The sequence below is a fragment of the Lissotriton helveticus genome, chromosome 5_1 (assembly GCF_964261635.1).
Source record: "Lissotriton helveticus chromosome 5_1, aLisHel1.1, whole genome shotgun sequence".
NCBI classification, from domain to species: Eukaryota; Metazoa; Chordata; class Amphibia; order Caudata; family Salamandridae; genus Lissotriton; species Lissotriton helveticus.
The window spans coordinates 2,141,043,521-2,141,066,246 of NC_136065.1; the positions used below are offsets into that span (position 1 = coordinate 2,141,043,521).

At 50.1% G+C, this 22,726-nt stretch overlaps 1 protein-coding gene across 8 annotated transcripts in view; it reads right to left on the reverse strand.

Moving 5' to 3' along the window:
* Positions 1-22,726, reverse strand: part of LOC144756423 (cytoplasmic dynein 2 intermediate chain 2-like) — a 98,792-nt gene that overhangs the window by 39,451 nt on the left and 36,615 nt on the right. For all 8 annotated transcript variants that reach the window (XR_013595147.1, XR_013595146.1, XM_078646255.1 and 5 more), the window contains 2 exons: positions 21,427-21,536; positions 19,421-19,578 (listed from right to left, as the gene is read on the reverse strand). Coding sequence is in view for 6 of the 8 variants with exons in the window: in XM_078646255.1 (XP_078502381.1) it covers positions 19,421-19,578; positions 21,427-21,536 (268 nt within the window). In the remaining 2 variants the exon portion in view is untranslated. The remainder of the gene's footprint in view (positions 1-19,420; positions 19,579-21,426; positions 21,537-22,726) is intronic.

Consider the following 22,726-nt stretch of genomic DNA (forward strand, 5'->3'; position numbering starts at 1 on the left):
GTAAATTCCTTTTCAGTTTATGATACATCGATGTTCTTTGTCTTTTCCCATTGTTAGTCGATTCAAGTAATTGCACCAGTTTATTAGTATGGTCTATTTGCATTTTATCTATAGTTCCTCTTTATGGGGAAATATTTCACTGTGAAATTCTAGTATGCTCTTTATTCTTCCCCGTCTTTTAGTCTCTCCAAACGAAGTTTAAATTTTGAAACTGCTGCCTAGCATGTTCCTTGTTCTTACCTCCCTTTAGATTCACAAATGGTTGGTTTTATTTACTCCCTTTATGGATACGTGCTCTTTGTAATTCTGGTTATCGATTGCTTGCTCGTTGTAAATCTCATGTTTTCTGAGCTTGATGAATTTTAGATAAAGGTTTTCAAAACTTCCTGAGTTTGTGGTTATTATAGTACAAATAGAATATATAAAGTATAAGTATTTTGGTGTCCGCCTTTCTTTCACAGCTAGCTCCCTGATTCATCGTGGTCATTAGGTACCCGTGACGGTGGATTGGTAAGTCGGGTACAATAGAAATATATAGGAAGGAACTGGGTTACTAGTAGTAGAGCGTAAGGTTACCTGATTAATGTATATGATAAATTGAAGTTTATGGGCCAGATACGTATATGGTAAATGTGGTTGGTCGGGTGACCTGCGCGCTCTATCAGTGGTTCTGCTCAAATAGTAACACCCCTGGTTCCAGCCAGGAACCGCAAATCCAGCACACTCTGCACCCACCGAGCCCAGCATTTGCCTGAGTGGACAAAGACCACAAGGACGTCCCCCCGACGACCATGACCCGGAATCCAGTGCCCAAAGACCCTCCTCGACGAACCAGACGATGCCTGCAGCCTCACAACCAGGGACCCCTCCAACCGCGACCAGCTGAGGGTAATATTTCCCGACACCAAAAGACACCTCTGCACCCGGCGCCCCACGGCCCTCTGTGCCCAACTCCTGGGTGTCTACCTATCCTCTAAAATCCCAACTTACCTCTCGAAGTGGTGGTCGCACCTGAAGAATCTCCGTCCCCGAGCCTGAACCCTTTGTTAATTTTTCAAGTCTCCTATTGAATAACATTGAGCGCTCGATGGCTCAAAAGCACCCTGCACCCAGCCGGCATAGTGCCCCTGGAAGTGCAGCAACTACCCTACCCTACTTCCCCACTTGCCCTGTGTAAGTGACCAGGAGCTCAGCTCCCACAGCCGCCGTGGCCGGCCTGCTAGCAGCCACCATCCGAAGGCCCCGTATCCTCCATAGGATAACATTGGGCCTACTCTCTCTGCACCCGGCTGCCCCTGTGCCGCTGAGGGTGTAACAACTGTATCTATTCGACCCTGGGAGACCCCTGAGTCTATGCCCAGAACCTTTACTCTGCCAGTCGAGTACTTACCCAAAACCCAATAACTCACTTTTCTTCCATAGGGTAACATTGATTGGTTTCACTTGGAAATTCTTTTAAGTGTGGAGTTTTGAAACTTTAAAATATCCATCTAAAATCATCCGAACAACGAATTTACTCACCTGTTATCAGGAGAGAACCCAGTGCTTTCAACCCAGCACTGACCCTGAAAAGTAATTATAACTGTACTTACCGGTAACTTGAATTTCCTTCCATAGGATATCATTGCTTGGTTTTTACTGAAAAAGTTTCTAAGTGTCAACTTTTAAAATACAATAATATTCCTTAAAAATCACTACTGTAACCAAAACGCTTTTAATTAGCTGTTAACAGGAGATGTCCCGTGACTGAATCTAGGATCCAGTCCTGTGGTTAGAAAAGTAATCCATAAAGTAATGAATTGCATTTAACTAGAAATTCCCATTGAGCTCATTGTTGCATTGTGATTGAAATTGTATTGCCCATTGCAACAGCTGTAGCTATTGTATTCAAAAGTCTATTGCCTATTTGAAAAGTATTTAAACTAAAGTAACTCATTCTGAGAAAGTATTTTTTTTTTTTTTTTTTTTTGGTAAACCTTTATTGTACATAAAGCAGTTACAGTCACGGGCAAGCAAATCAATAAAGCCATAAGCATGCAACATTTCTTCTTCCAATTGCCCGATCGTAGCCCAGGATAGTGACCATACCATAGCGATACCAGGATGAAGGAGGTTTCTTTTTAAGAGTTTCTAGAGAGTACAGGATAAATGCCAAGCAATCGTTTCAGGACCTACAGCAGGCCATCAGAATGTGTAGCGGCAACCAGCATAACAATTAGAGTGGGAGTGAAGGGCGAAATAAACAATACAAAGTAGCCATCATTACAATCACCATACGTGATAAACCAATGCCCCACCCCACAAAACCGAGTACACTACAGGAACCCTGTGAAACAAAAACGCAGAAAAGAAGAAAGAAAAAGGGGCCATAGAACCAAGGAGGAAACAAGAAGACAGAAAGAACCCCCCCCCTCCCCGCACCCCTGCAGAAGGCCATGGCCTACCCCCCAGCAGCGTGCCCGTCGCCCTAAATGGAAACCCGAAATTTAGGAAGACAAAAGAGAAAGAAAGAAAGGTGGAGGAGGAGAGAGAATTAACATACTGGCCCCCAGCCACCACACCCATCCGAATCCCAACCCTTCAAATCGGCACCCGGGTAGCCATCATTTCAATCAACGGAAGGCATGTCCCACATAGTCACCAGGAAATCAAACTCAGCAATCCAGGACACGACCTCAACCCTGTCCCGTGCGTTTCAGTGCACCAACGGAGCCCAACCGCAGTCGACCCATTCCCATAACAAATATTGCGAGGAAACGGAGCCCCAAATCTAGTCCAGACTGCAGTCCACACACAATGAGGCGACTTATCGGAACACAAACACAGTCATCAGCATGGCAGTCCAACAATCCCAATATCGCTCCGAAGTGTATCTTCCAGGTCACATGCACAAGATCCGGGAGGGAGAGGAAAAACAAAATGTCCGACAGTATCTGAGGCAGCACTAGGGTTTTCGGGAGCATAGCGTAGAACGATACTGCCACCTCTGAGTCCAGCGCCAGTCCTACCGAGCCGTCCGAATATCCGGGAGCCTGCTCACAAGTTACCACACGAACCGGGACCTCCGATGTTGCAGCGTTCACAGGGGCCACCATCGCGCTTTTCCCGGGTACAGAACCAGGCAGGTCATTGTGAGCCTGAAGACTGTCTGGTAGCGAAAGTCTCAAGGTAGACACCATAGCATCCAGTTTACTCCCCAATGCTCGGGCGCCACTTTCCAGGGTGGAGCGCAGGGCACCAAGAGCAGCCAAAAGGTCACGACACGTCAACCCAACTCCATGTGCCAACACTTCCATGCTCCCCATTTCCACGCACTCCACTCCTTGCTGCAAGCCAGCACTTCGGGTGTTACACTCCACACTATCGATTTGGTCAGCCAGCCGCTCCACTAACGTGTGGGACCGAGCCTCAAACATAGGCACACCAGGTTCCATGACAGTGCAGAAATTCTGTAGGGGCAGTATCAATAAATGCCCAATCGGCAGCATCCGGTGCAAGCCATCCGTGAAAGGGAGCAGTTCATGCGAGAATTCGGGAGCAGCCCGCCAAAAGCGGGCCGGGCGGCCAACAGCGTCCGATCGGCGCACTTGAGGTTAGGCACATAAGTACACAAACCCTCGAAATTACTACGCCAGGCGTATTCCGATCCGCACCGCTGGTTGTGCTAGCTGTCCTCGGCCAGAAACAAGCCGATCATTTCTTTGCTCCAGTTGACCGACTCCTCCCCTGCACGGGTGACCGCTGTTGTTCACTCAGTTCCCGGCCCCGTTCAGAAGGCAAAGACCCGGTTCCAGCTCCATTGCAGGCCGCAAGCTGCAGATGGATATTTCTCCGGGTGCATGGCTGGGAGAGACCTCGGAATCACGCGACCTGTGACCGGGCGTCCTCACCGACGCGAGAGTGTGAGATAAGTCCAGGATTTATCACAGGATATCAAGGCGGGAGGAGAAGGGCCGCGGAGCCGAGGTCTCAGGCGGCCATCACAGTCGCTGTCTTGGCTCCTCCCGTGAGAAAGTATTTTTATACCTACTTGTGGTTCTAAAATAAAACAGTATATTTTTTTATACAAAACAATTGGCCTAGAGTTCAGTTCTTGAGTGTGTGAAACCATTTGCTGACTGAGTGTGTACATCAAATGCTTTACACTGTCCTGATACTGCCTTAGTGCTCGACCAAGCTACCACTTTTGAGAGTAAGGTTATATCTAACTTTAGCCTCTGCCATCCCTCTGGGGACTGTGGACTCTATGCACACTGTACCTCATTTTGGTCCAGTATATACAGAGCCACTTTCTTACATAGTGCACTTGGTTAGATTGGGGTTTGACCATTCCAAAGAGCTTACGAGGTCTGTTCTAGGCGTTTTCCAGTTCCGATCTAAAGAACTCTTTTTTTGATTTGAGGATGTTCCTGATGTAAGCATTTCTGGTCTGTCGGAGACGTTTTAGTTGGGAGGCCGAGGGGTGCTGTCTCTAGGTTCTGTCTGTTAGCCGGAGGGTTCTCCTTTCATTGTTGAGGGATACGTTGAACCAGGGGTTTTTGTCTTTAACTCTGGATCGTTTTAGTTTTAGCGGGGCAAGATCATCAATTATGTCAGACACAGTCGAGTTGTAGTGTTCTGTAAGGTCGTTTTGGAGGGGGGAGGAGGTCATTCTCACAACGTGCAGCCAGCGTCACAAGATCTAGGCTCTTTGTGTCCCTGAGCCAGAGTTTCGGTTTCACAGATTGCGCTGGCCCTGTCTTGTGGGTGCCAGGCAATAGGAAGGTAATAGCAGGGTAGTCAGACAAGTCGCATGGATCTATTGAGTTAAGCATGACCGCCGTTGCCTTAGTAAAAAAATAAAATGTAAAATGTAAATTGATACTTGTATAGCGCACTACTCACCCGCAAGGGTCTCAAGGCGCTTGTACGAATACCGCTGTGGAACCCATCCTGGCTTTCCCTGTGAGGTGTCCACTCCTGGGCACCCCCAAGGTGGAGGCCAGGCATCCTTAGCGTTGTGGGGGCCGTTGTGGAGATTAAGCAAGCTATTGCCCAGAGTTGCAGAGTGGGACTCCATGATTGGAATAGGCAGCGAGGCGAGAATTATCAGGTCCGTGGAATTTTGAGCCCAAGACCCGCCGAGGCGGGGAATTGAACCCTGGTCCCGGGCTAGACCTCTGCATCAGGGTCTGCCGCTCTAACCATTGAGCCACACTTCTCCACATTAGCAATGCTCCAATCCAGTGATGCGCCATTCGTGTGAGTTTGTAATGTGCAGGTTACAGTAAGTGATTGGTCAGCAAGGAACTCTGAGGGCGTTAACCTGAGGGTCATTGAGGTTATTGCAGTGGAGATTTAATTCTCCAAAGAAAATGTCATTGGAGAGGGGAGAGACCTTAGCTGTAATGATTTCCATGAGGTGGTCGACGAAGGTGTCGTTCTTGGCTGGGGGTGGTAGAAGATGTGCAGTTTGCACAACTGGGCAGCGTAGTTACATATGGAAAATGCAAGATATTCGTAGGAGTCGGTGGGGTCAGCGTGAAGTTCAGTGACAAGGAGGTCTGAGCGGTAGATGCAAGCAATGCCTCCCCCTTGGTTTAATTGTCTGTCAAGCTTTACAATACTACAATTTGAAGGGACCAATAAATCTAGGTAAGGTGACAATGATTCATTGAGCCATGATTCGATTATGACTGCTATGTCAGATTTTTGGCTCAGGATCAGAGCGGCGATGTCGGAGGCATGCTTTGCTGCTGATCGCCAGTTAATTTGGAGGCCGGAGAGATGAGGGTCGGTACTAGTCTTGTGAGTTAAGGAGGATAAGGTACTTGCGCTAAGTTGTTGCTGTTTACTCCTCTGTTACGGAGAGTTGACGATCTATTAGAGTTGATTGCAACTGCGTGAATTAAGTATTCATCTTTCTTGTTTGGAGGACTGGGGGCATCAGGAGAGGACTTATAGGATAAGAGGAGGGCTTGAATTTCATACTCAGAGAGGTAGTTGGGATTCTTGCGAGGGCGAAGGTGTCTTAACGTTAGCGGCAAGGGTTGAAGGAAGGGCTTGGTGAGTGGGGGAAGAACTGAGTTCTGGGAGAGCTAGATATTCTAGATCGATTGAGCCGTAAGGTTAAGGATGCTTTTCAGTTCAAGAACGGGGTTATGGATGCTCTGAGCTACGTTGGTTGCTCTGAGGTTCAGAGTTTTAAGGTCCATAAGTGAAGGTTGAACTTGCGGGAAGGTGACCAGTGGGTCAGGACTGGTTCTGCTGGCATGGTTGGCTAGCCTGGTAGTGGAGCTCGACCACCCTGTGTCTAGGTTCCTGAGAGGAGGGGTGTGCGAAGGGCTAGGCAGGCCCAGCAGGGTGGACATAGGGCTATTGGGGCGGGTGTCCACTGCGCAGTGAGTGACTAGTGTGTTAGTCACTATGAGAGATGGAGAGGAGCGAGGGTTGGAAGATGGCGGCGACGTGGTCTTATTGAGAGATGGTGGAGGTTGGGGGGAGTGGAGGGAGGTTCCCTAGTAGATATAGGGGAGATGCTGCCCAGAGTGTCATCTTGCGTGGGGAACACCATGGGTAGAGTCGGGTCAGTCTGAACCTTATGAGAGGGGGAGTGGCTGTAGCTTTGGTAGACATTGACGGGAAGCCCTTAGCCTTGTCCTTAGAGCTGCATTGACCGGAGCTATGAGAAGAGTCAGATGGCGACAGCAGGCATTGGGGGAGCATATAGGGATATGAGTTATACACATGTTTTTAAGGCAGGTAAAAAGTCAGCAAATTTGTACCGATCTTTGTTTTGCGCTTGGATCACAACGGTGTCGTTTTTGTATGGGGTAATGGTAAGACCAGCTCTTAGCTTATGGGAGGGCCCGATCGTGAGTTTGGCACTGTACGGAACTTTCCTGCATTCATGTACGTTAAGTAGGTTAGATATGGCTGCGCGCCAAAGTGCTGTTTTTCTTGAGTAGAAAATAAGGTCATTGATAATTGTGCCCTTGTCAGCGTTAAAGTACATATCAGAGATCAGAGTCTCAGGGTGTGTTCTCAGGAGGGTATGTTTGAAGGTTTTAACAGAGGTTACTGGAGAGGTTAGGAGGGTATACGATGATGTAGGAGTTGCCCCCTGTTGCATCAGGCAAGAGCCTGCCATACTGGTGAGAGAAAGGGATGGGTGAGGCCAGGAGGGCGAACTCTGATAGGCTGCAGGAGTGGTTCAAGCGTTAATTCGGAGAGATTCCTACTTTGTGGCATAGTCAGGGATGTCACTGAGTTGCAGGGCGTCAGGCAGAGGGAGAACCTACATTCGAGTCGGAGCCCAGGTAGCATGGGCGATACCCATTCATGGTACTGATTGATCATGGCGAGGTGCAGGGTTCAGTCAGTGAACGGCCCTTTGTAATTGTTAGACCTAGATTACCCAAGCCTACATATGGTAGCTTGGCACAGTAGTGGTCTACAGCTAACTCAAGGCGTTGGCTAAGTACTTACAAGTCTTACCCACAGTAACTCAGTGATGAACCACTAAAATAAAGACACAACACCACTGTTTGGAAAAATACCGATACCTTTTATAAAAATAATATGCTCTTCTTGTTATGCTTTTTAGTCAGGGATGAAAGACAATCAAATACACATCCACATGAAATTTAAATTACTCTTCAATATTTTTCCTGCTCAGAATTTGAGAATCAAAGGTACATTTAGGTTCTTTAGTTATTTAGGACACAAGACACTTCACTAATAACTTTTACAGGAAGGCAAAATACAGTCTGGCAGAGTAATATGTTTTTAAAGACACATTTGCAGGTACATTACATTTGTGATAAGAGGCTGTCTATAGTACAACCCACTACTCCACTAGGAGGTTACAGCTAGGGATTTGCACTCTACAGTTTCAACATGTTATTTAACCACTCTTAGGCGTGTACATTACCCCTCAGCTCTTAGCCTTCTTCTCACTCAACAGACCTCTACCACAGGGGTGGATCTTCTCAACATAAACCCCCAGCCATGTGGCTAAAAGGAGACAAAACAGAATCAACAATGTTCTCCCTTCGATCAATTCACAGGTTGCACCTTAATGGTGAAGGTTCTACTTCCTTAATTAATAACAGGATATAAGGGCTCTTCCTAGTGAGCCTGGTAATTCTCCCTGCCCACCACTCTCCCCCTCTTATCTCATTAGGAGCTAGAGTTTTTACGTGGACTGGGCAGTTCTGTCACTCGGTTTCTTTATATGTAATTCTGGCGGCTTAAAAGTCAATTGCCCGTCTTTAAGATTTCCCGCTTTGATGCCTTCAGTCACCCGATGCTTCCTCTTCCCGCACCCCCTCTACCCGGCTTACTTTTGAGTTCCGGACAGTGCAGCTGGTGTTGCCTGGGTCCCGCGGTGCCGGGGAAGTCTCCCCGCAGTTGTAGAGGCGTCAGGGATGCCTACCTCAGACCGAGGCGCTCCACCGAGGTGACCGATGCGGCGCTTCTGCCTCTTCAAGCTTACCGCTGGCTGGAGCTCTGCCTTGACGCACCTCCGATGACGCGACCGGCCCTCCTCAGGCGCACTACTCCGCTGGGCATGCGCGGAAGCGCTCGCTCTTCTCCCGCCTCCGCACTCACTCAAAGGGAGGACGCTGGTCTATCGGTGACGCTGCTCTCCCGGGCCTGCCCGATCATAGGCCCCTCCTGCCTCACGAAAAGCGTCTAGCTGCTGGTCATGCGCGGAAGCGCCGATCTCTTTGTTTTGACGCGGCCGGTGCCCCCGGGGTCCCGATGCCGATCAGAGCAGCGTCGCTGCTCCCCTCCAGTCACTTCTCACTTGGGCTTCACAGGAAGGATGTCCACACACGGCGCCCTTGCTCCACAGGTCGCCAGGGTGCCACAGACCCCCGCACTCACTTCAGCTACTCCACGTCCCCGGTAAGCTCAGCGCTGATCAGGGGTAGCCAGGACTCTCTTCAGTCAGGGGTATCCTGAGTGGATTTATTGAGATTCCAAGATGTGAGTGGCTGCTTCCTCAAGTAGCTCGATTTCTTTTCCAATAGTTGATGTTTTGAGAGAGGGATCGGTCAAAGGCTGAAGGGGGAACAATCCTCTGAAGTAACTGTCAGCCTCAGTGACAAACTAGCTGCTCTCAGTGTGTCCACCTCCTCTCACCACTGCCTCACTCCTCTACTCTGGGGTCAGCACACAATGGCTGCTGGTCACTGGCCTTATATAGGGTGGCCTGAGACCTGCAGAATTCTCTAGGGTATTCTAGAAAGTTCCCTAATGTTAACCTATGGACCTGTCCTCCAGTGGTGTCCGTTATGGCAGTTGGTGGACACCATCTTAGGTCTCTGGAGATCCCTAGATTTTCAAGGGGGCTGACTAGGCCTCACAGGTTATGAGGGAAAAATGGCGTCATCGCCAAGGAACACCTAGCCCCCTGACAGCATTAAAAAATTCCTGATGGACATATGTAAAAATAAAAATAGAAACTCTGGGAGGCTAAGGGGGACAAAAATAAATCACGATGGTGAGAGTCTTCCCAGAAGCAGACAGGTCTAACACGCGTCCCCCCCAGCTGAAAGTGGGGAGAACTACCCAACCCCTTGGGAGTCCTCATCACTAAGGCGGAAATATCTGGATAGACCGTCTGCGTTGGCATGGTCTGCCCCAGGTCGGTGTTCCACCCTAAAGTCCATTCCCTGTAGGGAGATGGACCACCTTAACAACTTGGGATTCTCCCCCTTCATTTGCATCAGCCAACGAAGGGGGCGATGGTCAGTCTGAACTAGGAAGTGCGAACCAAACAGGTATGGTCGCAGCTTCTTCAGAGCCCAAACCACCGCAAAGGCTTCTCTCTCAATTGTACTCCATCTCCTTTCCCTGGGGAGTAGCCTTCTGGACAAGAAGACCACGGGTTGATCCAAGCCCTCATCATTTAGCTGCGATAACACTGCCCCAATGCCATGTTCTGACGCATCTGTTTGGACAATGAATTCTCTAGCAAAATTAGGGGCCTTGAGAATGGGAGCGGAACACAATGCTTGTTTCAAGGTCATGAAGGCTCGCTGGCAAGCCTCTGTCCAGACTACCCGTCGGGGTTGCTTCTTGGAAGTAAGTTCAGTGAGGGGGGCCACGATAGTGCCATACCCCTTCACGAAGCGACGGTAGTATCCAGTGAGGCCCAGGAAGGCTCGGACCTCGGTTTGAGTCTTGGGGGGCTCCCAGGCGATGATGGTCTCAATCTTTGCCTGGAGGGGCTGCACCGTCCCTCTGCCCACCAAGTGACCTAGGTACACCACCGACCCTTGTCCGATCTGACACTTGCTGGCCTTGATGGTCAAGCCAGCCTGTTGCAGGGCATGAAGAACAGCTTGCAGGTGCTGCAAATGGTCCTCCCAGCTGCTGCTGAAGACAGCAATATCGTCCAGGTATGCAGCAGAAAAAGCTTCCATTCCCGAAAGGACCCTGTTCACCAGCCTCTGAAAAGTGGCAGGGGCATTCTTGAGCCCAAAGGGCATCACACGAAATTGGTAGTGTCCCTCAGGTGTAGAGAAGGCTGATCTTTCCTTCGCCTCCTCAGTAAGGGAAATCTGCCAGTACCCTGAAGTCAGGTCAAAGGTACTTAAGTATTGGGCAGCTCCCAGCCGGTCAATAAGCTCATCCGCCCGTGGGATAGGATGTGCATCAGTTTTAGTCACGGAGTTCAAGCCTCGGTAGTCCACACAGAATCTCAATTCAGGTGTGGTGCCTGGTGGGGCAGCTTTTGGTACCAAAACCACCGGGCTAGACCAAGGGCTACCAGAAGGTTCAATCACCCCTAGCTCCAGCATCTTGGCGACTTCACTTTTGATGTTGGCCTTCACCTTGTCCGACAGCCGGTAGATTTTAGATTTCACAGGTGGGCTGTCTCCTGTGTCCACGTCATGGGTACACAGGTGGGTCCTACCTGGGACAAGGGAGAACAGGGGAGAAAATTGCTCCAGGATCTGGCGGCAATCGCTTTGCTGTTCAGAAGTCAGGGATGGCGAGAGAATCACTCCCTCCACTGATCCATCTTTTTCTTTGTACGAGAGAAGATCAGGGAGAGGTTCACTTTCTTCTTCCTCTGCTCCATCGGTCACCAGCATTAAGACAACCTCGGGCCTCTCATGATGTGGCTTGAGGCGATTGGCATGCAGCACCCTGAGGGGCTGCCTCGGGGTCTTAAGATCCACCAAATAGGTAGACTTCCCCTTTTTCTCTAAAACCTCAAAGGGGCCTGTCCAACGATCCTGGAGGGCATTTAGCTCTCCAGGTTCCATTACCCACACTTTCTGTCCAGGCTCCAGTTCCACTGGGTGAGCGTTGTGGTCATACCACTCTTTCATAACTGCTTGGCTGGCCTCCAAGTTGTCTGAAGCCTGCTTCCACAACTTAGCCATTTGGCTCCGGAAGGCCAGCATGTAGCTCACCACGTCCTGGGGAAGCTTCCTGGGAGTCTGTTCCCATCCGTCTTTCACCAGGCTGAGAGGTCCCCTTACAGGGTGCCCATACAAAAGTTCGAAGGGGCTGAAGCCCACTCCCTTCTGTGGCACTTCCCTGTAGGAAAACAAGAGACAGGGTAGGAGGATGTCCCATTTCTTCCGTAGGCTCTCAGGAAGACTCCGTATCATACCTTTCAAGGTTTTGTTAAACCTTTCCACAAGACCATTGGTTTGTGGGTGATAGGGAGTAGTAAACCGATAGGTAACGCCGCACTCCTTCCACATGGCCCGCATGTATGCTGAAAGGAAGTTAGTCCCCCTGTCGGAAATGACCTCCTTGGGGAAACCCACTCTGGTGAAAATCCCCATCAGGGCCCTTGCCACTGCAGGTGCAGTGATGGTCCTCAGAGGTATTGCCTCTGGGTACCGGGTGGCATGATCCACCAAAACCAGTATGAACCGATGTCCAGCTGAAGTTGGTGGATCCAATGGCCCTACAATGTCGATGCCCACCCTCTCAAAGGGGGTGCTAACGACGGGTAGTGGTTCCAGGGGAGCTTTTAGCTTCACCCCAGTTTTCCCACTGGCTTGGCAAGACACACACGTCCGACAATATGTATCCGACGCCACTTTCATTCGAGGCCAGTAGAAATGGGGGACAAGCCGGGCAAAGGTCTTGTCCTGTCCCAGGTGTCCTGCCAATGGTATCTCATGAGCCAGTTCCAGTAGAAAGGCTCTAAAGCATTGAGGGACCACCAAGGCTCTGGCTGAACCGTGACCAGGTGTCTTGGGCTCACTGTAGAGGAGTCCATCCTCCCAGTAAATCTGGTAGCTCCCTTCAATGTTTCCCGCTGCCTGGGCGTTGGCCTGTTGCCGCAGCCCCTCGAGAGTAGGACACTCTTTCTGAGCTTTGCAGAACTCTTCCCGGGAAGGACCTCCCTCCACATGCCATTCAGTTGGGATGGGTAGGTTTTCCAGGGAAGCAACATTCTCCCCGGTGGACTCCAGATCCACCTCCGCAGGTGGTCCAGTTGTCTCACGAGGTGGAGATGTCGAGGCCGGGTCCTCCGGCCTCCTGTCCTTCTCCTCTCTGGCAGTCGGCTGGGCCATTGTTCCAGGCTCCAGCTTCAATGAACTCCCCCTTCGGGCAGTCGCGGACCTGGTGCTGACGCAAGTCCAGTCAGGGGGTCCCAGCATCTCAGAGTGAGTCTGGTACTCCACCCTCCTCCAAGCATTGTGCTCCATATCATTCCCCAACAGGCAGTCAACAGGCACGGCAGGGCTTACGGCAACTCGAAGTGGACCTGCAACCCCTCCCCACTCAAAGGGAACCTCGGCCACAGGATAGTGGCCCAATCTGCCGTCAGCCATTACGGCGGGATGGAGTACATCTGGGATGACCTGCTCTGAAGACACCAGCTGACTCCTTACCATAGTCATGCTGGCTCCTGTGTCTCTCAGAGCCTCCCCTCTTCGGCCATTGATGGTGACCCACTGCTCATACTTAGTAGTATTAGAGGGCAGCTGGGTCTTGGGAACCATCTCCTTATCTCCTAGGGACACTAAGGTGACACCCGCCCGCTCCCCCCCATTAACCAAAGGCATCTCCTCCCCGAGCACTACACTAGTGATTCCCGGGGCTTTTCCTCCAGTGGGAGGGGGTGGTCTTTTTGGGCACCTCACATCTCCTTTATAGTGTCCCACACCACCACACTCAAAACAATGAACAACCCTTGGCTGCTGGCTTTGGCCAGGGGTAGGGTTGCGAGGGGGGTTACTCTTGGGGATGAATCCTCTGCCCCTTCCTTGCGAAGTATTTTGTGGCCCTTTTGAGAACTCCCTCTTAGTTTCCCCTCCCTCTTTCCTCTGGGGGGCGCCCTGTCCTTGCTTCTGGGAATTCCCTCCAGTCCCCTTAGTCGACACCCGGGTACTAACCCAGATGTCCGCCTCCTCAGCAAGCTTCCTGGGGCTGGTCAGCTTGCTGTCCACCAGATGCTGTCTTAGTTCGGGAAGACACTTCTCGAGTAGGTGTTCCTTGAGTATGAGGTCATATAGTCCCTCATAGTCTCCTACTTCGCTGCCTCTTACCCAACCCTCCAGGGCCTTCCTGGCGTAGTCCAAGAAATCTACCCAGTTTTGCGTGCCCAGCTTGTAGCTACCCCGGAACTTTTGCCTATATTTCTCAGGGGTCAACCCAAACTTCTTGAGCAGCGCTGATTTCATAGCCGGATAGTAGGTCTGTTCACTCTGGTCAAGAGCCAACAAAGTATCCCTGCCAGTGGGGGGCATGTATTTGTATAACCCACCTCCCCAGTGGACTTCCAGAATCCCATGGGCCCTTAGCGAGACCTCGTAGGCGGCTAGCCACTTAGCAATGTCGTCACTGGGTACATAACAAGCCATAATATCTTTTGGTAGGTACGGTCTAGGTTCTTTGATGTTGGTCTGGGTATCGCTGCCACCATTCTCTGATTTGGGGGATCCTCGGTTTAGGGCTTGTAAATCCATCTCTTTGATGGTTCGCTCATGTGCCAACCTCCTATCCTCCCTTTCCATGTCCATCCTGGCTAGTTCTATTTTCAACCTCCTCTCCTCCCTCCTATCTTCCAGCTCGGCTTCGGTTAAGCCCCTGTCTGAAACACTGCTGCTTGCCCTTGAAGGTAGCCTGGGACCTGTCAGAAGATTCCCTCTCCCCATTTGGTTCAGCAATGCAGCCTCAGTAACAGTGTCCCCATCACCCATTTCCGTTTCTGGTTCCTCCCTTAGGCGAGCTTCTAACCATGCCCTTATGCTTGTCAGCAACTCTCCTTTCTTGGCACCTTTATTGAAAAATACCCCGTTCTGCTGACACCAATCCCTGAGTTGGGCCACAGTATTGGCTTCCAACTCTTTAAGATTCACCTCCAGCTTTGCCATGGTATAAAATTACTCACAGGAGAAAACCACGAAGTGACTTGAGGTTAACCTCCACCCACCACCAGAAGTAAATTTAGAAAAATCAAAAATATAAATTAGGAGGGCCGCAGGGAGAAAACTCCAGGTGAGGTCTTGTGGTTAGCACTGCGTTACTAATAAGTGAGTGTAAGTACAAATCCGTTATCCCACCGCTGAAACACCAATTATGTTAGACCTAGATTACCCAAGCCTACATATGGTAGCTTGGCACAGTAGTGGTCTACAGCTAACTCAAGGCGTTGGCTAAGTACTTACAAGTCTTACCCACAGTAACTCAGTGATGAACCACTAAAATAAAGACACAACACCACTGTTTGGAAAAATACCGATACCTTTTATAAAAATAATATGCTCTTCTTGTTATGCTTTTTAGTCAGGGATGAAAGACAATCAAATACACATCCACATGAAATTTAAATTACTCTTCAATATTTTTCCTGCTCAGAATTTGAGAATCAAAGGTACATTTAGGTTCTTTAGTTATTTAGGACACAAGACACTTCACTAATAACTTTTACAGGAAGGCAAAATACAGTCTGGCAGAGTAATATGTTTTTAAAGACACATTTGCAGGTACATTACATTTGTGATAAGAGGCTGTCTATAGTACAACCCACTACTCCACTAGGAGGTTACAGCTAGGGATTTGCACTCTACAGTTTCAACATGTTATTTAACCACTCTTAGGCGTGTACATTACCCCTCAGCTCTTAGCCTTCTTCTCACTCAACAGACCTCTACCACAGGGGTGGATCTTCTCAACATAAACCCCCAGCCATGTGGCTAAAAGGAGACAAAACAGAATCAACAATGTTCTCCCTTCGATCAATTCACAGGTTGCACCTTAATGGTGAAGGTTCTACTTCCTTAATTAATAACAGGATATAAGGGCTCTTCCTAGTGAGCCTGGTAATTCTCCCTGCCCACCACTCTCCCCCTCTTATCTCATTAGGAGCTAGAGTTTTTACGTGGACTGGGCAGTTCTGTCACTCGGTTTCTTTATATGTAATTCTGGCGGCTTAAAAGTCAATTGCCCGTCTTTAAGATTTCCCGCTTTGATGCCTTCAGTCACCCGATGCTTCCTCTTCCCGCACCCCCTCTACCCGGCTTACTTTTGAGTTCCGGACAGTGCAGCTGGTGTTGCCTGGGTCCCGCGGTGCCGGGGAAGTCTCCCCGCAGTTGTAGAGGCGTCAGGGATGCCTACCTCAGACCGAGGCGCTCCACCGAGGTGACCGATGCGGCGCTTCTGCCTCTTCAAGCTTACCGCTGGCTGGAGCTCTGCCTTGACGCACCTCCGATGACGCGACCGGCCCTCCTCAGGCGCACTACTCCGCTGGGCATGCGCGGAAGCGCTCGCTCTTCTCCCGCCTCCGCACTCACTCAAAGGGAGGACGCTGGTCTATCGGTGACGCTGCTCTCCCGGGCCTGCCCGATCATAGGCCCCTCCTGCCTCACGAAAAGCGTCTAGCTGCTGGTCATGCGCGGAAGCGCCGATCTCTTTGTTTTGACGCGGCCGGTGCCCCCGGGGTCCCGATGCCGATCAGAGCAGCGTCGCTGCTCCCCTCCAGTCACTTCTCACTTGGGCTTCACAGGAAGGATGTCCACACACGGCGCCCTTGCTCCACAGGTCGCCAGGGTGCCACAGACCCCCGCACTCACTTCAGCTACTCCACGTCCCCGGTAAGCTCAGCGCTGATCAGGGGTAGCCAGGACTCTCTTCAGTCAGGGGTATCCTGAGTGGATTTATTGAGATTCCAAGATGTGAGTGGCTGCTTCCTCAAGTAGCTCGATTTCTTTTCCAATAGTTGATGTTTTGAGAGAGGGATCGGTCAAAGGCTGAAGGGGGAACAATCCTCTGAAGTAACTGTCAGCCTCAGTGACAAACTAGCTGCTCTCAGTGTGTCCACCTCCTCTCACCACTGCCTCACTCCTCTACTCTGGGGTCAGCACACAATGGCTGCTGGTCACTGGCCTTATATAGGGTGGCCTGAGACCTGCAGAATTCTCTAGGGTATTCTAGAAAGTTCCCTAATGTTAACCTATGGACCTGTCCTCCAGTGGTGTCCGTTATGGCAGTTGGTGGACACCATCTTAGGTCTCTGGAGATCCCTAGATTTTCAAGGGGGCTGACTAGGCCTCACAGGTTATGAGGGAAAAATGGCGTCATCGCCAAGGAACACCTAGCCCCCTGACAGCATTAAAAAATTCCTGATGGACATATGTAAAAATAAAAATAGAAACTCTGGGAGGCTAAGGGGGACAAAAATAAATCACGATGGTGAGAGTCTTCCCAGAAGCAGACAGGTCTAACAGTAATCCAGTAGGTAAACAACAAGGTTGACCTGTGAGGCTGACCCTGGCTAAGGCAGTCCACGGGTCATCACCAGAGGAGGGCGGGGAGCAGCCTAAGAGCTCATTGGCCCAAAGGTTTACGGGCTTTGGAAGGGAGAAAAACCCCTAGTGGTGGGTTCAAAGATTGCATTAGCAGCCAGGTGGGTGGAAGTGAAACATTATAGAATACAATGCATTATTAACAACTGCTGATGGCTAACAGTTTTGCCATTATAATGAAGGCTAAAAAAAGTTGATACTACCCCATTGACTTCAAAGGGGGGTTATGATATGCATTGCTTATTGTACTGTACCCTTTCATTTCATTGGAGTTTTAGTTATGAAGTGTAACATGTTCTCTATTTTTAATGATGTACCCTGAAAAATTCAGTAGGACCTCCTTATTGACAGTAACACCCCCTTATATTGTGATGTTCTATCTAGTGTAGGTGGTGGTTCTGTGGCCGTAGCGTTCAGGACCCACTAGGGGCATAACTTGAAATGAGAGGGTAACCCAAGGTATTTCCATTTACCTGATGCACAGGTTTGTAATTTAATGCATAGTATTTAGTAGTGTGTGATAAAACTACTTTTCATTTCCATTTCAAATAGCACAGAGTGGACAATGAATTATTGAGCTGTTGTTGCTGCCAGTGAGCTGGGGGCACTAGCCCACACCACCGCCCTCAGCAGGCCTTGGACTGCCCTGTTTCACTACTCAGGGACAGGTAAGTGCTACAGTGGGGTACTTCGTTTCCAGCAACGAGACAATTGTGGACTTATTCATGTGCAGCATTCACACACTTCACAACTAATAATCAAATGTGTTAAGAATACATACATGAGGCGGCGATGAGGAGCACAGCAGAACACAGAAGTAGTGCAAAGCTAGAGGAAGGAGCGGGCCTCCAGGCCAGACTGGCCTTCTGTGAACACAACTTGGAGAAGGGTTGAGCACAGCCCAAGCCCATGTCCAGGAACCAACCGAAGGGCTCCGCTGGATGGCTGGCCTAGATTTCTTCTGAAAATAGCCCATGCACTGTAACCAATGCACTGTTTGCTGGAAGACACACCTTCTTACAAGAACGCCTAAGTGTCAGCTGGCATCTGGGGCTCCTAAAGACACACCTAGACAGCTCAGGTGCCAGTGATCTTTGTAGATGCAACAGCAACTGTAGCATGTGATGTGTTGCCTTGCTGACAAGGGGCTCAGTTATCAGACTTCCCTAATACGAGGAGGGAACCAATATACACAGATTGACTAAGACTTAGGGCCTTTCATTTAGGCACAGCAAGTTTACTTTGTACTTATTTTGAAGAAACGTTACTCTAGGGACAAACATATGACTCTGCAAGCAATTACAACTCCCACAAACATATCCAGAACCCCAAAAGCTTGTTTGCAACAATGTGCACTATATCCAGTCACCATTTCGAAACTCGGTACCATGAGCATGATGAGAACTGCATCACAGAGGCCATATTGTAGCTGCCACTAAGGGGCACTGAGGGTAAAGGGGCCATGGGCAGATATGTTTCACAGAGCGGGGGAACTCAGTTGGTAGCCATTGAGACAAACCATATAAGTGTGCTAGCTCAAGTCTTTGCGTGTGCACAGAGGGCAGTGGGCCACAGACTGGGTTCCATTCGCGCACTGCAAGTGGACGTTGGGGTGGGGTGCCAACAGCCTGCCAGCAATAGACTTTGGAAGCAGCACCCGAACACCATAAAAGATTTGTTCAGATGAATCAGGAACCACATGTTGATGTAGATTCTACAGCTTGGGTGCATGGGTGACAAGGTGTGCACTTAGGCAGGGACAAATAGAACAATAAGAAAACCAGCCAGGAGACGGGCCTTCCAACATGGGACTAAGACTGCACATAAACTTCACGTGGACCGCGAACAGGTAGTCACGTATTCCCCTATTGGAGTCACACTCACGGTGGACCGAGAAGTGATCATCTCTTCAGTAACAATACAAGCAACTATTGGGATAACCAGTTTATGGCGATGAGCTCTGCACAGGGGCGGCGGGCACATGTACACCTCTGTTGTCAGTAATGGCCACTGCACAGTCTCACTGGGAAAGGGCCACATATACACACAACCAGTACTGAGCACTGCATCACCGGGAGAGGGGCACATTTACACACAACGAGTACTGGGCACTGCACTGCTTACTGGGAGACGGGCACACATCACATATACACACAATTAGTTTTGGGCACAGCACCACATCGCTAGGAGAGGGGCACACATACATGCAACCAACACTGGGCCCGGCGCGCGGCACACACACACGCGACACACACACGCGACACACACACGCGACACACACACGCGACACACACACGCGACACACACACACACACACACACACACACACACACACACACACACACACACACACACACACACACACACACACACACACACACACACACACACACACACACACACACACACACACACACACACACACACACACACACACACACACACACACACACACACACACACACACACACACACACACACACACACACACACACACACACACACACACACACACACACACACACACACACACACACACACACACACACACACACACACACACACACACACACACACACACACACACACACACACACACACACACACACACACACACCAATAGTACCAGCAGAGAAAGACATACACACCTGCTATCAGCGACGGCTGCATGGGGTGAAAAGCCAAACACAGGACAGAGCTAGGAACATCCAGAACCACATCAGGGTGTTTCGGATTTAACCCCCTGCGGTCCAGGTTCCAGGTACAAACAAAGGATTTTTCAGTGCTCCAGTCTCCATCATCCAACCTGCGTAAAAGAAAGGTAGCCAAGTAAGAGCGGTTACTCAAAGAACACAATGATCTACCACAGATCTATCAGATGGAACAAAGCAGATCTTCCTGGTCAGTGTCACTGCTCTCCCCGGCGCAGCTCCACCGTGAGGGACTGCCCTGGCCTAGAGTTTGAGTGCCAGGTAGGTGTTCGAGGCCCTCCTCTACCCGCAGGCACCTGCCCACGCCTCATCCCTGGTGGTCCTGTGGAAGAGCACTCTGCTCTTCTGCTTTCCCGCTCTGTTCTGGGTCCTCTGTGCCCGTCTACCTCTTTTTGCTCTTTCTGGCTCTGTTCTCTCTGTTCATTCTCCTTCTGTTTTTGCTCTCTCTGTTCTGATCCTTTTTTCGCCCTTCTCTCCCGCACTGCCCATGGCCCCTCCACCCCCAGTGTGTCACTCCTGCCTCCCAGATGACTGCCCTCCCCCGACTCCTACTTAAAGGTGGCGGCTGCGGCACTGGTGTGCCAAAGGCAAATCAGTCTGCGCCCGTCCGTGACCAGCGCAGGGACCCTGGTCCCCCAACCTGCTGCCACTACAACCACAGCACCCTCCACGCCCTCAACCTCAGATGCAGCAAAAACTGCCAGCTCTCGATGCCGAGCAGCACCCAAGGCCCGATCTCCTGCAGACACTACCGCTGCACCTTCACCCACCTCTGGACCCTAGCAGTAGCCCCCCAGCCCACCGGATGCCAGCGCACACAAACCACTGAACTGCATCCTCCTCAACGTGCGCTCCCTGCACAGACACGCCATAGAAATCTGGGACCTCCTCAACACTAACACGCCCCACGTCGCCTTCCTCACAGAGACCTGGACCAACGCCAACTCCGCACCTGACATCGCAACAGCCAATCCAGACAGATACAAGATCCTGAGGAAAGACCCCCACACCTGCCCAGGGGGAGGCATCCTCACGGTCCACAAAAACTTCCTCCGCATGACAACCCCTGACCCGGATGACGCACCCCCGTCCCCCCCCCCCCCACGGAACATCTCCACCTACCGATCTAGACCAACCCCAAAACGACTCTCCGCGGAACACTCGTCTACAGACCGCATGGCCCTCGCGCTCCTTTCACCAACATCATTGCCGACCTCTTCACACCCTCACCGGCCACAGACTACATACTAATCTGAGAACTGAACTTCCACCTGGATACCCACGAAGACCCTAACACCACCGCCCTCCTGGAGACCCTCGCCAAAATAGGACTAAAGCAACTCTTCTCCACCTCCACTCACACAGACACACGTTCCACCATAGTCTTCGCAGGAGGAAACTGCGTCTTCTTCAGCCACACCTCAGACCTGCCCTGGATGGACCACCACTGCATCCACTTCTTCTTTAGAAAACCCACTGTACACAAGCATACTCGCTGCCTCCCGCGCAGAAGATGGAAAAGACAAGGTTGAGCGTGTGTCCAGCTGTGTGGGTCGGTGTGGTGACCAGCTGCTTGAGTCCCCAAACACCCACGTAGCGTGCATTGGACGGAACTACTAATCAGACAGATGGGTTCTTTTAACAGCAGCCTGGCTACTGATCTCTGCAGCAAAATAACAATCATCACCTCCTGTTTAGGTCACACAAACATAACAATTACATATAAGAACCACAGGCGGCCAGCACCGATGAATTTCTTTTTCAAATGTTGGAAATTTATCAGCTTGATGGTTATAAAATTCAGTCATGCTGGATTACCACATCAGCATCTCAACGCCTCCCATCATCGACCTGCTGTTCCAAAAGTGCCATGTTCTTGTCATTCATTCCTCTGCTTCACTGAGATCCCCACAAGCAGAAGCTCAAGCAGCCCAGATTCTCACCTGCCATAGGAGCAAGCGACAACAGACCCTGTAGAATTCCAAGACACGCCAGTGATCTGCAGGCTCTGCTCGACTGCTTCTGGGAACTGCAGGCTCTGCAAACAAGAAACCTGAAAGAGAAACAATTACATGTAAAGACTCATTTAAAAACAAGAGAATGTGCTTTTGAGAGACACTGTCAAACAAAGTAAAAAGCAGAGACAAAAACAAGATCGTAACCTACACAGAGCATGAACCAGCAACCCAAACAATTTAAATAAATACATAAGGAGACAAAGATTATACACCTCACCTCAGGGGTAGCTTTACCCGTCAGAGGACTCACAGTGCATGGGCAGTTAACCTCACAATCTCAGTTGGTAGCCTCAGGGGTACCTCTCTCTATCGGTCTAGCCTTTCTTTGTCTAGTCACTTTCCTCCAGATACATTTTTGATCTCTTTTGGCTTTCCTGCGTCTTCACCGCCACCTCATCTTGTGTTCCGCCTTTTCACCCACATGCTGGGTAAACTCTAGCCTAGCCACCTGTGCCATACCCCCAGACATCCTCTACTCTAGGTATCATTCCCGCTCCACTTCATTAGTGTTTGTGTCTAATTTCAACCTCCCTGAAGCTCTTGTATGATATTCCCACCTCTTTCTTTTCACAGTCATGAAACGTATGGTTCTTTGTCGCTTCCAAGTGAGCTATGCTATGTCTTTCCCACCACGGTTTCATTCTTCAAGTCTCCAACACTTTGTTTAGCGCCATCTCGTGACATAATCCCTTGTGGCTTTCACTCCATGCTTTTTGTGGAGACAGTTATTTAATCTTTATCAGTTTTTATTTCATAAGTTACTCATCATATGTTTCTGCTAAAGGGGTGCCTTTCACTCACATTGTACTGCTGCACAATGCGCTCTCACTCCCTGGGTACAATTGCACTTTCTAAAACATAAATAACTATTCACAACGACAGCCTGCCTCACCAACTCCATGGGAAGCTCCATTTCTGGGCATCAAGCCTTGTCCACTCAGTGTGTAATGATGCAACACCTCAGTTAACAGCATATCGCCTTCAGTGGGCAGCCTCAGCCGTCTGGGTATAAAGACTCATCCATCTGTGGGTAGCGACACCCACCTCAGTATAAAGACTCATCCCTCAGTGGGTAGCGACACCCACCTCAGTATAAAGACTCATCCCTCAGTGGGTAGCCTCAACCGCCTAACCATAAAGTCTCATCCCTCAGTGAGTACTCTTACCCGTGTGGGTATAAAGTCTCATCCATCTGTGGGTAGCGACACCCACCTCAGTATAAAGA